This window comes from Teleopsis dalmanni, chromosome 1 (assembly GCF_002237135.1).
Source record: "Teleopsis dalmanni isolate 2A chromosome 1, ASM223713v2, whole genome shotgun sequence".
NCBI lineage: Eukaryota > Metazoa > Arthropoda > Insecta > Diptera > Diopsidae > Teleopsis > Teleopsis dalmanni.
In genome coordinates this window covers 206,052,722-206,071,002 of record NC_051846.1, presented here as the reverse complement: position 1 = coordinate 206,071,002, position 18,281 = coordinate 206,052,722, and the positions used below count along the sequence as shown (strand labels likewise).

The following is an 18,281-nucleotide window of genomic DNA, read 5'->3' as shown; positions in this document are numbered from 1 at the left end:
ATTACAAATTTATTACAATTAAAATGTTACAATTAATTAAAATCTTACATTGAACGTACTCAATAAGAACATTAAACAAATTAATTGGTTTGTGTATAAAATAAACAAGTTTGCACAAAAATGAACTTATTGGTGTGTAGCATAAACAAAATAAAGTCAAACGCTCCATATATGTATATCAAAGTCACCATCGAAAAACAGTGCAAACAATTTAAGCCTTATTTATATCGCCGAAAAATCGACTTAATCGCAAAAGTGAGATAATTCACAAAATTTTATTTTAGTTTATTAATTACTACAAGATATGAATGCAATGTTTGTTTAAATAAATATATCCCTCGTTTTTAGGAAATTCTTTAGAACTTAAATTAAACTGTTTGCATTTTATAAAGAAAACATATGTTTTGATTACCACTAATATATTGAGAATAAACAAAACGTATTTACGAAATAGTACACAAAAAATTAAAATGAAGTGATTGGAATTGTATTGCATTTTCAAAGTTCTTATTTTGCTATTATATCAAATTTTGCTATCATATCTTTTAGTTATATTGATAATAACTCTATTATATATTTGACAATAACACCTAACAACATCTATATTAATTCAATGGATCTATTTACACTATAATGAACGTGAGATGAACTTAACATGAACTATCAGTTCAGTTTACACTATAATGAACGTGAGATGAACTTAACATGAACTATCAGTTCAGTTTACACTATCATGAACTTTCATGAGCGTGAAATTTGTTTTGTTTTGTGTAAACGTTTAAAATGCTTGTGTGTAGTAGGGTAGAGCACAGAAATTGAGAATATTCAACTTTAAAAGGTAAACATAAACATAACATTGCATATGCATGCGTGTCAAGCTGAAAAAACGCAGCAAATTTCATTGCGTGAAATTCATGAACTCACATCACACACTCTTCCCTCTCCCATCTATCGGTAACTGATTTTCAAGTTTATGTTCATGTTACATTCATGATAGTGTAAATAGACCCAATAACTTTTCTATTTATATCTAAAATATTTTTATCTTTTCACTAAAGTAAAATGTAAATAAAAAACTATAAACTATGATTTTTCAATATGTTAACCTTAAAACAAATGACTCGATAACTCAAATATTTCGAAGAATTACTAATGCCACTTGGTGACTGCCACTTTTTACATAAAAGTTCATTCCTCAACTGTGTTTCATCTAAATAATTTCGTTATGATAATTTTTCCAGTGTATTTGTTCAGTTATTGCGAATGCATTATATACTATTGTGAATATCACGAGCAGCTGAAAGTAAGTGGCGCGAAGTCAGTAGATTAAAGAATACATTTGGTATTCTTTGCAGTAAATAAAAGCAATATATATTATTAATTCAAATTTAAAAAATTATTAATACGACATGAATTCTGTTAAAAGAGTAATTTCACCGCTGAATAATAAAAGTGAACAAGATGTAAAAAAACAAAAATTAAGTTCAAGTACTGAAAACTTAAGCAAGGTAAATACTTTTAACGACCAGAAAGAAAACTTGGATTTTTTTTTTGATGAAAGCTGTGACTTCGATCTAGGAGCAATCGAATCCACTGAGCAAAGCGTTGAACATGTTTCCACGCTTGACTTGAGTAAATGGCAACGTTGTTTGGTTGTTCAGTTAGAACGGGACCGCAAATCGTTTGATTTAGTGTTAAGTGTAGCATTGGATGAACGTAAAAATTTAGAAGCATACGACGGTGTGTCTTTGACAAAGTGTCACTTACAAGGACCTTGGTGCAATACACACATTGACGTTGGTGATGTAGTTTCAATAAAAGCGATATGGGATAATGATAAAAAAATTTACAAAGTTAATAAAGATTTCGGTTATTGCGTTACTTATCCTGACACATTAATATCTGGTACAACTGTTGTTGGTTCATTATTCTGCCGTCGTAAAGCTGTACTACAGGAACGCTTTCGGGGCATTGATGCAAACGACAAAGTGGTAAGTTTTAGTAATTATTGTTTAATATAATTACGAGTATTAACAATAACTTAGATGGTTATAGGTACTTTGGTACATGAGCTACTGCAAATAGTGCTGGAAAAACAACTGACATCATATAAGGATATTGAGAATGCTTGTAACGAACTTTTGGAATCACAAGAAACTGCTTACGCGCTGTATGCTAGTCTTCTGACACGTGAAGATGCTTCATTAGAAGTAAAAAAATTCGTTTCCAATATTTTCAATTTTGTACAACAATATATTGTAAAAAAAGAACCAGCTGTGGTATGTATAAATATAATTAGTTGAATAATTGGTAATAAATATTTGTGTAATATTGTTTAGCTACAAAAGGACACATTTCAAGGTACAATCAACAAAATAGAAGATATAGAGGAAAATCTTTGGATACCACAGTTGGGACTTAAAGGCAAAGTAGATGTTTCTGTGCGTATACATAGACGCAAAAATAATTTAAAATTTGAATCTACGAACACAAATGCGATTCCATTGGAATTAAAAACAGGTCGTGCCACTTTTTCAATGGAACACAAGGGTCAATTAATTCTCTACCAAATGATGTTGTCGACATTGGGGCGTGATATTAACTCAGGTTTACTACTTTATTTACGCGAAGGTATTATGCGTGAAATCAGCGGCGCGAGAAATGAACAAAGAGACTTAATAGCGCTACGCAACGATTTGGCATATTATCTGAGTTATATACCTAGTTTACCACTTGTAAATGTACCAAACGCACTTGGAGATGGTAAATATATACAGCCAATAAAGTTACCAGATCCGATTTCTCATCACAGCGCGTGCAATTCCTGTGCTTATGCGAATTTGTGTTGCACCTTTGCACGAACGGATAAAAGCTTGGAACTGAGCGAAAGTCATCCACTTCGAAAAGTTATGCACGATGTGACTGCACATTTGAAGCCGACTGAATATGAATATTTTATACATTGGTGTAGGCTGATTTCTTTAGAAGATATTGATGATAAAATGGCAAATGTTGCACGTTCGCTTTGGACCGATACTCCGGAAATAAGACAACAGAATGGACGCGCCGTTATAGATTTAGAACTGTTAAACGAAGTTAGTTTTGAAGATTCACGTTACTTGCATACTTTTAAATTAAAAATGGAGAAGGAGGAAGATATGGATCTGACATTAAGTTGTGTAAGTAGATATAAATGTGCTGAAAAAAATTACTTGATATTTAATAAATTTCTTTTTTGTAAAAGTAGTTTGCGTGTGGCATGTATGTTATTGTCAGTTCCAGGCAACGCTTGGCAATCGCGGCTGGTCACATTTATAATATAACAAATAATACAATCTCGATTAGATTGGAACGGAACTTAAACAAAAACTATAAAGGTCAATCGTTTATAGTCGATAAGCATGTCTCACAATCTGTAAACGTTTTTAATTATACCAACTTGGGACTGATGCTTGATGAAACGGATAGAGCTAAGACTCTGCGTGATATAGTGATACACAAAAAACAACCAACATATACCAAGAAATTGCCTTCAGTAATTGCTGAGAAAGGCAAAGAAATTTTGAAAATGTTGAACATGGTGCAACGTAAAGCAGTTCTGAAAGCCTTAACAACTGATAGCTTCATGCTAATAAAGGGTTTGCCTGGCACAGGTAAGCGTTTCTATTTACATGAGAGTTTGACATGAACTTAAAATAATTTTTTCAGGCAAGACACAAACATTGGTAGCCTTGGTACAATTATTAAACTTAATCGGAAAAACGGTGATAATCACTAGTCATACACATTCAGCTGTTGATAACTTGTTATTGCGTCTTAAGAATACTGGTTTAAAAATGCTAAGACTTGGTTCTGGCGAGCGTGTTCACACAGAACTGCATGAATGCAGTGAAAGTGAAGTAACGAAGGACTGTAAGACAGAAGCTGAGCTTGCTAAAAAGTATGCCTCATACAATATAATTGGCGTAACTTGCTTGGGTGCATCGCACTCCATATTTTTGCATCGTAAATTTGACTACTGTATTGTAGATGAATCCACTCAAGTTATGCAATGTACAGTGCTGCGTCCACTTTTCTTTTGTAGCAAATTTATTTTAGTCGGTGATCCAGATCAGTTGCCACCACTCATACGTTCCAAGGAAGCACGTTCACGCGGTGCTAGTGTATCACTTTTTGAACGTTTGGATTGTGAAGAAGTTACATCAGTGCTGAATTTACAATATCGTATGAATAAAAATATCACTAAGCTGGCTAATGAGCTGACGTACGCTGGTGCTCTAGAATGTGGTTCTAAAGAAGTGCAGTTAGCGGCACTTAATTTTAAAATGCCTATAATGGTAGATAAGGAAAAATGGTTGGAGCGTGTAATGCAAACACATGTAGATCAATCGGTATTTTTGTTGGACACTTTAGATTGTGCTGAACGTTCACGTGCTTTTGCAATGAAGAAGCACAGTCGTGTCTGTGAAGCTATTGAACAAACCTTTGCTTCAGAACTCGACAATGATGAAAATTCAAACATGATTACGGCTGAAAATAAACGTATATCTAAATATACAAATTACTGTGATGCAGCTATTATATTTTATATTGTAGAGGTTTTATTAAGGGCTAATTTTAAACCTTCACGCATAGGTATTATAGCACCATATCGCGCTCAAGTGGAGTTACTGCGTAAACTCTCCACTCAATACAATGATTTCTATAAAAACAATGAAACTCCTTTAGATTTTTCTACCGTAGAAGTTAATACTGTCGATCAATACCAAGGTCGAGATAAGGATATTATACTCTATTCAGGCACTAAAACCGGCAGCCTAAGTGAAAAGGATATCGACAGGCAACGTGATAATGAAATTCTAGAAGACAAGCGACGCTTAACTGTAGCAATTACACGTTCAAAACATAAATTAATATTAGTGGGTGATACAGGCTGTTTAGCACAATATACACCATTCCAAAAGATGTTTAAGCATATACCTAGCTACTGTTGTATGAAATTGGAAGACAATAAATTGGGCTTCAATTGGCAGAAACTGCTGGATAAGTTGAGTGAAGTTATATCCAACTGATTTATGTGAGTTGATTTTCTGGTTATATGTGCTTAAGTACTTTTAAGCAAGACTGAAATATTCTATTGCGTTTGTGAGATAAGCTTACTTTTACTACTATAAACTACACCGCACATGACTTTGGTAGTTGGTAGCTTTAAGTAAACCATTATAAGTTAAGATATAAGCCAAATTGCAGATATGTTTTTAACATTGTATGCAGGCCATCATTAAGCATGCTATTTTGTGTTTTGAAACAAACTCTAATTTTAAATATTTATATTTTTATATATTTCTACTATACTAAATTGTATTTTTATTTTCCAACTTATTGTTATTATATGTTTTCACTACTCATTTTATGGAGTTTTCTTGAATGTAATTTTTTTTATTATTGAACAGCATTGAAACCCAATTCGAATTGCTGTTAAAATTATTTTTTTATAGTCTTTGTTACAATAAATTTTTCACACAAATTTATTAACACTTGTTTGTTCATAGTTCATATGTGACCAATATACAAAAACAGTAGTGTGTAACTAGGTTTCTATGTCCTTTTTTTTTCAAGTTTTTTACTTCCCGAACGTGTAACTTATTCATGTGCATTTGATCCATATTAAGAGCAATATTTTTGTTAATATATATTATTAGTACCATTTTCGAATTAACACTAATGCAACTCGTTTTATTTTTTTACTATGTGATGTTCAGTACCTTAGTAGGCTAGACTAACTAGACTAACTAAAGTAATCATCGAAATGTCGCATTGCCGGTCGTCATTCAGTGCAAAACAGGTACTTTGGAATTAAGCCAGGCAGGGCATTGATCTGAGAAATATGCAACTAGACATTATATTATATGACGGACATACTATAATATAGTTTTTTTTAACATTTTGTCATTTGGTCTACATACACATTTGAGATATAAAAACATTTCCATATGTGAGTACACAAGTGTGCTTTTGTCAAGACTTGTACAATGCTTGCCTTAAGCAATCGTGATGACTTTACTTTCACTATCGTTTTTCATTGAATCTCATTGAATAATAATTGATCGTGTTTGCACGTTGAAGCACGCCCAGTGTTTACTTTTATATTACATGCGGGTATAAGCGTAATGACGTTATATTTGCAAATAAAAGAAAACAGATTGATATATGCCTTATGCATAGATATAAAAAATATTATAATAAGCCTATTATATCACACAAAAAATTAGATATGTTATATATAGAAAGGTCTTATAAAATTCTATATATGTTTTTATATCAATGAAATAAGATTTATTAATACTACTCTACTTTAACGCATCAATACCACCTTTTAAAATGAATAGAGAAGATTTCCATTACAGTGTGGAAACTTTATTCCAGTATTTAACTCAACTTTTAAAAAAGTTGAGATCAAGAGGTAAATTCCTAGAAGTCTAGGTTTATCTAAACCAGCTTCTACTCCATATTCAGAGATTCTAACTTAAGTTTAACCTTAAACTATCTTCAAACTTTAGTCAGATTCTCTGTGACCTTGATCTGGGAGATCACTGACTCGAGAACTACTCTCCCCTTCTGACATTAACAGGATCTTAATGATCAACGTTCTGACTTTCATTCGGTAGCCGGAATGACTTCTATTCGGTTAGGGTCTGTTGCAGCACAAAAGATCAACTATGGTCGCAATGCTCCGCTGGGAGCTGGGAGCGTTGGGAGCTGGTACTCCGTTTATTCCAATTTCTATCTTCAAATTTTTTTTCATTCTTATTGATTAGTTACCTGTTAAAATTTGGTTTCCTTAATAGTAACAATTGAAAAATGCTTGCCTTAATTAAGAAGAATAATGTTTGGACACTGCATTAGCTATTTCTAAGCTTCCTTATTGTTAAGGTTATATGCTTTATAAAGACAAATCTTTCGATGGTCTTGTAAGGAGAAATTTTACGATGACCAATTATGTGTTTAAACATACTTTTTCTCTGTTCAGGGCTGAAGTTGAGTTGCTATGTTCAGTGCCATGTTCTCCACATTTATTTTAAAAGACTTACTTAGCAATATATTAATTTGGTTTACGTAGTGCTGTATATACTATTTGTGTTCTTTAATTTTGTTTCATATCTTATGCATTATTTTTACAACTGACCTTTTTATCCATATCCACGATTCTTCACGTGTAACCCATATTCGGGGTATATATATTTTTAGAGTTGTGAATTGTGACTGAGCCTAATGGTTGTCCAAGTAGTCCAAGTCTTTATTAGTTCACGAAGTGAAAAATAAAAAAAATTATATTTAAATTTTTCTTGTACAGATGTTCCTATTAGATAAATATTATTCTATCATTTAAACTGCAAGGGCATATTTATATTAGAATCTGATTATAAATTGAATTCGACTTACCTCTAAAAACTTTTATATTTCTTCCGAAGTTGATACTGGGCATTACTGTGTGTCTCATCTTATCGAAGTTTTTGCCTGTTTACAAACACATGAAAAATATTCCCAAACTGACGATGCACAAGTCGCTGCAATGACAGTGCAGTACATCCGCTTGCTGCTCCTAATGCATTTAAAACGACTGGCATACACAAAAGTAAGCAACGGACATAGGTTACGGCCCTGTTAATGGTTTTACCACGTGCTCAGAATCACTTGATGAGCGCACGTTTCGCTTGCTTTGCGGTGCATTTCATGTGCGGTCTTCGTGACCTGACTCCAAACTAAGTTCGCTGCCGCACAATTTGAGAATTTTTATTGGCAAATAGATGACTTATCGATTTCATAATTTGGTGTTACACGTAATGTTTATAGCTCAAAGTATGTATCGAGCTACTAGATTAATGATGCTATAAAATATATAAAAATAAATGTAATGTGCTGAAAATGTCAATAAAAATATTTGTATGCAGAATATTTAAGATTTTACATTTTTTAAGAAATATATTATAAATAAAAACATTTAAAAAACTGTTAAATATGCTCGTCCTTAAAATAGATAAAGATGAACACTATATGTTTATTAATAAATTTCCGAACTAGTTTAGCATTTTCCAAGCTAAAATTAAAGCCATCTATGAAACAGCTAGGATGGTAGGATAAGATGATATTGTGTACCAATCTGTATATTTTTACATATGATGAAGCTAGTACCAAATTATTCTTAATAAGAAATCAAAAGCAGTATCATTATCTTTTCCCGTAATGGAAGCAAACAATATTCTAAACAACAATAAACACAACACTATTTTTTCAGATAACACAATAATATTAGAGATAAGGGTCCTGTATCATCTGTGTCATCATATGTAAAGGTTTTATAAATCACTGACAAATACATCAAATCGCCATAGACTACAGAAGTTTTAGTCGAAAATATGCCCATAAATCAAAACACTGCCTTCTATTTATTAATAAGTAGTTTCAATCTGTCTACATTCATTATTACATGTGATTTTGGATGACGCATGCACCCCACCATGATTGCGGCCAGTACATACTACTGTAGAAGTCGTCAAAATGAGGGTGTGGAAGGAATGGTTGATCATTTATTGTGCTGCCAATTGACTATTTACAAATATACCAACCAATAAGAAAGACTAAGCTCAACAAAGAGTTATGTCAATTGATTTACACATCAGTATGCGTGCACCCAGTAGATACTGCAGTTGCAGCTATCGAAATTAGGTCATGGAAGAAACGTTTGATCATTTATTGTGTTACTGTTTGGTTGAACCTAGACAAAGAGTTAACTCATTTGGAGATTGGAATTGGCAAAACTGAACACAGTTCACTTAATAGGGCTTTTTACTGAATCTGGTGGAAAATCTGATTTACGCTCCAACATATCATATTGCCTTTAGTCAAAGACATAGAATTCGTAAATATTAGTTGACTAATGAACGCTGACTCTGAGCGTCAAATTTGGCAGGGCACATGTTCAACCCTTGGTACTTGCAGTTTCAAAACAAATTATACAGGAATAATTAAATACAATAAATAATACCAAGACCACTGATGCTGAGTATTTGGCAATACTCGAAACAAATAGTTAAAATAAAAATAATTTTTGTTGTTGTAGTTCACTACTTTTCTAAACCTCTCTACCAAAAACTTTTTTATATAAAATTTGTTTTTAAGTAAAATATTAACAGAGAAATGTTATAACATAATTAACAGTAGGTTATGCGACAGTACAATGTTAATAACATAAAATTCTCTGCGCATGAGCAGACAATCCGTCAGAGAGTCTGCATAAAGTCGTTTGGCAACTGGTAGCAGAAGGTTTGCCTTGGCGGTAGCTTCATTGGTAGCGATACAAGTGAACCGGCTTTTTCGTACGTCTTCAGCATTAATAAATATTTGTGCTCTTTTCGTTGTTCAAATACTTGTATAAGAAATATTAATAAATTTGCTCATAGAAAACGAAAGAAAGGCAGACAGGCCGACAGCCAACAGCCGACAGTCGACAGACCCACTTGATTAAACCACCTGTGGGGGACATGGCTGAGATGTGACTTGAAGTTTACTTGTTGGCAACAAATGAAATCAGTGCAACGGCGACTCTTGAACGGTATTGTTGGCTTCGACGGTTCAACGGAAAACAGCCAAACGAGCCAAGTCGGAACGAAACGTAGCAAAGTGAAGCAATAACTTATATTCGCCCAAAAGGAATTTAAACAGTTTATGTACGAATTTGCTTTTGTGGAACAAAAGTGTGAAGTAATGCATAAAAAAAAAAATAAAATAAAAAAAAAATAAAATAAAATTAAATATAAAAAACAATAAATAACTTTTTGCTTGGTTAATAATTAATCATAGAAGAAACGTGTTGCGCATTTTTGGAATTAGTACATAAATTAAACTGTGTGCATATATACAATTTTCTATAAAAAAAATAAAAAAATTAAATAAAATAATAAAAATGAGATACAATTTAAGCGATGCGCTGAAGCGGATTTAAAATTTAACAAGAAAAATAAATTTAAACAATATTTGATATTTTTTTTTGTTTTTTGTAATATCGTTTCTGAAGGTGCTGAACAGTGCTGCGCATGCGCAAATGGTCTACTTTGCATGCAAAAGCAAAAGTGTTTATGGCTTTCGATTTTCTATTATTTTTTCAGTTAATTATTTTTTTTTTTTTGTTTTTTATTTTTTATTTTTACTCTACGGGTGTGAATAGGATTGCGTAAATATTCGATATTTATGAAATTTGTGTCTGCAGTGAAAGAAAACTTATCAAACATTTGTAATATTTGAATAATCTATATAAATTTTATTATATATAACAGCAGTACATATAGATAATAGCACAATTTCAAAGTTAACTGGAACTTAAAATAAAATAAAACACAGGTTTTCCTTCGAAAAAAATTTTTAGATTATATTTCAAAAAAAAATTTGAATAAAAAAAACTTTTTATGTTAGTTTTACACTTTTTAAATTAATATAAACTATTAATTAATTAATTTAATTATTATATAAATTAAAATATATTAATATAAATTAATATAAATATCAACTGAAAAATTAAAAATTATATAAAACAGAATTTTAAATATTCGCAAAAGTTACTACAGTTTTATATATGTAATCGACCTACATATTATCATTGATATCTACACTTGATTGGTTGGTTTAAGTGGTAATTCGATCCATGTGCAGAAACAGCACTTTCACATTCTGAGACATTCTAGTAGTCAACTTCTCGTTTAGTTTTTTCTGTATACATCATGATTAGACTACTTTAAGCGGTTTAGCTCCACAACATTATTTTGGAACGGTTTAACTAGGGAATTCTATTCGTCGTAAGAACCAAGATTTGACAAGAAAAAATGATAGTTTTCTTTATCTCTATCTGGTTGCAGCTGCAATAATTAATATTATAAAAAGGAGCTTACAATTTTGACCGCAGAATGCTTCGTCAATCTAGAGAGATTACTCCCATTTCTATTTATTCATGAGATTATAAAGTTTAGTCAAATTCGCTTGAAATTTTATACTACCCTAATACCTTACTAAACTTTTCAATCAACCATTTGAATGTATTTTGTATTTACAGAATATACTTTAACCACATTTAGTGGTGGGAATACTGGAACTTGCTGCATAACTGATTTATCAGCACTCATCATTTTAGCTTCTATCGCAATATTCCCGTACTCAAATCAAAGAAATATTGTACCATTCACTTAAGGTAATTAGCGTCCCTGAGGTTTGTTCCATTAAATAGAAGACTGTAATGGCTGAATTCAATGTCTGTAGTAATGTTATTCCTAAATAATTTTCTTCGTTTCGTATATATATTATTACTTTGAAATCCATCGTAAAATATTATTTTGCCTATTTTCTATATTATTGTTTATTAGCGTTTTACTGTACTATACTATAGTTATTTCATTTATATCCTTAAAAATCTTAGAAATAATCTATATATAATGCTCACAGATAAATACGTAGAATAATGTGAATGCTAAGGACGATAAACATCTGGGAAGAACAACGAAGTCCAACTCAAAACACATTTCAGAGTTACTGTAAATAATTTTCTTCCATAAAGACAAGAAAATATTTATGAGTACCTATAAGGCAATTATTATTAAATAATATGCTATGAATGCACCTCGACCCAAAAGATCTATTGTGCGCCACAAGGCAATTTATAACCACTATATTTACCTATGCTGTACCAGTTTGTAGGTATCAATTATTTAAAAGATACTAATGAAGTGTCTAGTATGTATATAGAGTGCCATATTCACACCCTTTTAATATTTTATAGTGCAGCTAAATAGCACAATATATTAGCTATCTTTAATATCTTATGATAAGGTGCCGTTTAACTTACATTTTTTCTATATGAGTTTATTACTTCAGTAAATGATGTTCTTTGTATATACGATTTTCTTTGTATATATGTTATATTTCATTCACAAAAATTGGATGTTTAGCTATGAATAAGACTGAAATCCTCATAAATCTTGTATACGATGGTATTTTACAATATAAATCCGTGTAACATATCTATAAGAACTATCTGTCAAGATGGGAAGTATACCCAAAACTCTTCTCCTTAAATCCGTGTAACATATCTATAAGAAATTAGTAACTTTTAATGATGTAGTCAGTATTGAGTCAAGATGGGAACTATCCCCAAAACTCTACGCCTCTGATTACGTCAGTGGTAGCTTCCACATTTGATGAAAATTCTTCTTGCATAGAAATATGTTAACTACGATATCTTAGCTCACGGAATATGATATAGTTTCAATATTTTTGTTTATATAGTTTATATACAGTTGAACACCATTCACGTCGCAAACTTCTATAGGCCCACCTGGTATTTATATATTTGTTTTGTTATTATATATTTTTTTTATCATCTGCATAATATATATATAATTAAAAGTATAAACTACAGCAAGGTATTGTTATTGCAAAGCCTGATATAGTATTCATATTTTCTCCATCGCCAAACCCAATCATAACGTAGTATTTATTCAAATAAAATTGAATTAAGAAAAAGTTAAGAGGTTATGTTAAGAGGTTATAAATTATATATATATTAAAATTTACCTTGTTACCTGAGAAAGCAAATCAATAAAATTATTGCAAAACTACTTAAAATAAACTATATAAAATATGTTTAATATTTTGTATAACGTATAAAGCCGTTTATACGAATATAATGAATTTTATATACTAAATAAAAAATCTTTTATGAAATCTAGCTTAAGTTTTAAAACGCAAACAAAAAACAAAACCTTTAATAAATCTTTTCTTTTGTCTAAATGAACTGAACGTCATTGTGGATTGCAGTAGATTGGATTTCTAACAGTTAGTGCATCTCAACAATTCGATTATATAACAAAACTAAACCTGAAAATATAGCAGCAAAAAGGCACACAACTGTGACAGATTAGTGCAACATATACTGAAATAAAATCAAAAATAAAAATATTTGCTGCAAAATCTCTGACGAAAAACTTCAGATTCAAAAGTAGCCGATTTCGAAGTGAACAAACAAAAAATAAACCTCAACAAATTCGCAACTAAAAGCGCCAAAATGCTTCCGGTAAGTTTTTAATCAAATATTGTTTTTATTGCATGCATAAATTATTCATTTAACAAACAATTCAGTTAAACATATTTCGTATCAGGCACACTAAACTGGTGAAAATATGGGTCGATCTATTAAAATAATTTATGGCCTCCAGTTAATTTAAATGCTAAAAGTTTCCTGTTGTCAATTCCGACTGACAAAAATATATTATATAAAAAATAATTATATAAATTTAAAACACAACGATTCGACAAATATGTACATAATGTATATGACCAAACATAATAGAGATTTATTAAAATTGATCCTTTTAAGTGTTTCACACGCAGTCTGAAATGCTGAAATCGTTTATTCACACTTCTGGCCCACATGGCGTATGATGAACATTTATTGACCATTAATTGTGGTATTTAGTGCATATTTAGTGCACTTAAGGCTGTTCCATTTTTATTTGAAATAAATTAAATGTCGTAATAAATTTGATTTACCGATTTCCACTTAAATGTAGCTTTGACAATATCGAAAAGTCAGTGTCATAAAGAGCACAATTACACATTTAATCTAATTAAACTTGCACAAAAGCATAAAATAAAGCAATAATAGTTATTTTTAGTTTTTAGTATTTAGTGTTTGAGTGCAATGCAGTTAAATAGTTATGAATTATTGTTAGCTCGTGTAATTGGTATAAAAATATTTCAGTTTTTTTCTTTTCTAGCGTTAAATGAATTGTTGTTTTGTAGTTAAGATACAATTTAATTGAAAAAGTTGCCGGCAACCGTAACAATTTCAAGGCGATATTGTTTACAAAGCACAGGAAAAAACAATTGCTTTATTTGTCGATTAACATGATTTCGCTTTATTTTCTTAAAAAAATGTTGAAATTGTTTGCATAAAATATGCTGCAGTCCTTGAGCTGTTTTTATACTGACAGACCGACTACTTGGATTGAAAGAAGTGAGTCTGCAGGTGAATCCAAATGATGTTTAATAAGGTTTTGGTTGCTGAAGTCCTTTAGTTAGCCTGATACTTGTTGTTATTACCAAGGGTGTAGATAGCATAACATGTTTTATAATACCTACAACGGTGCGTAAATTTTTATAATTATTTATTAAACTCACAAAACAATTCAAGGCTGTTACAAAGCTTGATTTCGATTATATAACATTAAACTATATAGTGGTTCACATTTTTTTTGTGTTTTTTTTAAACATGTTTGGTTATTTTGTGATAAAATTAAACAGGCACTACGCGGATATTCAATTAAATTTTTATCTGAATTTGCATATAAATCGACAACTTATGGCAAGTCACCACAAACATAATATTTTGTATCATAAAGACATCGACTACTATAATGTAGTGTAATTAAAGAAAAAATCGTTTTACTTGACATTCAATCTTTTATTATTTTTTTAATTTATTATGGACTAAAAAATCAGACGAACTGCTCATAAGTATGCACATTTAAAACATATACGCATAGCACTGGTATATTGAGGATTAAGTACATTGAATCAGTTTTTAGACCGATGAGAACAGCAATACCCTTGTCTAAAAATCTTAATTGTATAGATCGGGACTGTTCAGCGATGATCGTTGGCCAATACAAGTCTTTGTGCAGATTGGAGAAACAGAAACAAGTATAGAAACAAGTAGAAACAAGTCATGCTTTTACAAACCGGACGGATTTTGACAAAAAATGACCTCATGATCTCCGATTTGGCTGAAATTTTTTTTATGAGTTCCTTTCATAAAATAAGAAGACCCGTATCTCGGGAAAAAATTTTGTGATTTTATTTTCTAGGAGATATAGACCATTGGGGTTTTGAGAATTGGCATAGTAGACACATTTTCAAATGGCTATATCTCAAGTTCTATAAAAGGTATATAAAAGGTATATCCATGATTTTTTTGGAGAAAAACAAAAATATGGTGATAATATTAAATTAAATTTTATTAATTATTCATTTGAATTAATTTTTTTGGGATACCATAAAAATAAAATAATGTTATATTTCCAAAATATATATTAAAGGAAAATTTCCGTAAATGAGGTAGATTAGAAACATGTCGCAGGCCGCACAAATAGAAGCTGCGGGCCGCATAAGGCCCGTGGACCGTGCTTTGGACAGTTCTGCTATGACATTAATTAAAGGATTTAACGTTTGATTGCTTCAGATGTATTTGTATTGATTTTTATTCCTTTTTTTATTTAATACCAATAAGAAAATTGTCGTATAATAGATTTATTATGACTTTAAAATACTAATAACTATACAAATACCTATGTTAAATTTCATTTACTCATGGTATTCAATATTCGCTTATCAATAATTAATTTGCTACAGTTTCTTTGCAAAACTTTAATACTGTAATATTATGAAATTTAATTTTTAGTTTAAAATTATTTAAATTTTAAATATAAAAATTATTTTGAAATACATATATATACAAAAGAAAAAAAACCGAACTCATATTGACGTATCTATTCACAAGTATTCTGAGCAAGTTACTTGGGTTCTATCTTTACTTGTGCAAATATTGAGAAGAATAACAAAGAAAATCCAATAAGATACAAAATAAACATTTATAAAATATGTACATTTTGGTATGCATAAAAAAATGTTATTTTATCTATGCGTCATCTACATATGTGTAAGTATTTTATTTAAGATTTGCTTACTATTGTAGTTGACAGTATATGTGCCTTTATCACGCGTTACAGGATTCATAATAATTTTATTCTGTAGATTTTTGCATAGTTTCGACAAAATTTATAGTAACTATGAAGATAGTTAATGCATCTGCATATGAGCTGAGTATATATCTAAGTAGCATTGTTTCCCATTTAATAATATAAATATATATTGTGTGTATTTTGTAAGGATATTGTAAAGATAGTTGAACATTCGTAAATATTCGCAAATATTTAATATTAGTTTTGTAAAAAAAAATTTTATTTTTTATAATACACATATGTAAAAGACAACGGATTAAATTAAATATAAGTTAAGAATGCCACTCATAATATATAAATTGTATATTATACATATTATGTTGCTATAACAATATAGACTTTATTATTGAGATGTTTTATATAAAAATTTTTTTAATTTTTTTTTCGTCGTATTATTTTTAAAATTTTTAGTCATTTTTAGAGTTCTTTTTCGTATGGTTGGTTGCAGGTATGAAAGGAAGTATTGCATTAGATTCTTATATAGACAGTCTGAACTCTTATATCCCAGAAGCCAGTAAATTCTGCAGAATAGTTTCCTTTTCTATGGTTGGTCGCAGGTATGAAAGGAAGTATTGGAATAGATTTCTGTTTTGGCGGCCCGTGCTACTTCTACAGGCCGGAAGCCATTCAGTACTGCAGTCAGTCTGGAGACATCATTCTATATTTGTTGATCAGCGATGAAGTTTGCTTCCGATTATATTCACAGCATCTAAAATCTGCTGTTTAGATATACTTGGTTTGAGGTGCTCTTTTGCTCATGTTTAGTGGTGTGAACAACGGTTCTGCAAGAGTTTCTTGTATGATAGAACCAGTTCATTTACATTTTCGTAAACAGTTTTATATAAAATATGTAACATGTACATTATATTATATTACATATACGTATTGCACTTTTGCAGCCATATATATGTATATAATAACATGATTTAAAAATAATTAAAGTATAAAATCGTGACATAAGTCATAATTTGCACAAAATTTTTTGTTTCAAAATAATATTATATAAAATGATATAAAAAAATGTGAACATCTAAGTACTGACTAATGACTTAAAGATACGAGTATATTAAAACTCTTCCGTTTGTTATGCCTCTTAACAAACTAGTTATTTTCAGTTATATTTAAAACAATAAATTCATAAGTTTTTTTGTTGCTTACCCACAAGTATTATCAAATAACACAAGTATTATTTATATATATGTATATGAAAATATAGAGGTTATAATATAAAATTCACAAAAAACGAAAGGAAATCGTAAATGTGAAAGAATTATATCAGGTTTAACTACTTGATTAGTTAAATTTAATCATTTAGTAAATATTTGTTAAATGTTTAGGTTTCACATGTTTAAAATAAATAAATTAAATAAATTGAACATAAAATATCTGTATTAAAATTCAGCTGAAATAATAACCTTCAAATTATTGTACATTTTTTCATGTTTAATATTTATTTCACGTGGATTTCTTTAGAAACAAAAGATGTCAGGTATGTTAAATAATTCTGAGCAATAAATAAAGTTTAAAAATATGTTCCATAATTTAAAAAAAAAAAGTTATTCTTTGGCATAAATAAATATAATAAATAATAAAATAAAACTAATTATCATCATCATTGGTTAAAATAAATACCCTTATTATCCACAGCAATTTGGATAATTTAAAATCTATATTTAATTCAAATTCATTGATGTGAAAATATAATTTTTAAATTGAATTTTAAAACTAATTCTTAGTACTTAACGTAAGAATTATAAATGGATTATGGACCGGTCATTATAGATTGAATAATCACCTAACGAAGTTAGGAATTCAATCCAACTCAGACTGCAGATACGGTAGAGAAGAGAGAGAAACTGCAGAACACGTGCTTGGGAAGTGCCCGGCACTGATGCACAAGCGGAAGAAACACCTAGGAGGGTATTTCATGAATCATAAGGATTCAAGACTAGGAAAGGTAGTCTCTATACTGTCTTTCATTAAAGAAAGCGGATTTGGAGAAACTCTCTAATCTGACTAAGGGGCACAATAGATCTTTTAGGTCGCAGTGCACAATCCCTTTTTTCAATAGTAATATTTTTGAATATGTGGAATATGTGTAAAAAATCTAATAATAATTAGATGTAATTTTTTAAAATACTATTACTTTTTCTTTTTATAATAACACATTTTGAATGTCATGGCAGATTGTGTTGAATAAATTTTGCTAAAAATTTTTTTTATTGAATAACATTTGCAAAAATTATGAAAGTAATATTGAACCGAATCTATTATTTTCCGAACAACTTGTTTATATATAAAATTCAAATGAGTAAGCATTCAATTTATTAACAGGTTTAGTAAAATTAAACCATGGACTGGTTTAATTCGCTTTTATTATTATAAAAGAATTTTACAGCAACATCAGGTTTTTTAAAAATAAAGTAGAAAAATATTTTT

The 18,281-nt window shown here is 30.0% G+C and overlaps 2 protein-coding genes across 2 annotated transcripts in view; one reads left to right on the top strand and one right to left on the bottom strand.

Annotated features, from left to right (window-relative positions):
* The window catches only part of LOC119671504 (mucin-5AC-like), a 531,335-nt gene that overhangs the window by 175,523 nt on the left and 337,531 nt on the right, over positions 1-18,281 (bottom strand). The gene's annotated exons all lie outside the window — the stretch shown is intronic.
* Positions 1,159-5,336, top strand: LOC119671508 (DNA replication ATP-dependent helicase/nuclease DNA2). The gene is given in 4 exon segments (XM_038082179.1): positions 1,159-1,991; positions 2,046-3,179; positions 3,248-3,653; positions 3,709-5,336. Coding segments are annotated over 4 exon segments (3,486 nt in total). The 5' UTR covers positions 1,159-1,409; the 3' UTR covers positions 5,073-5,336.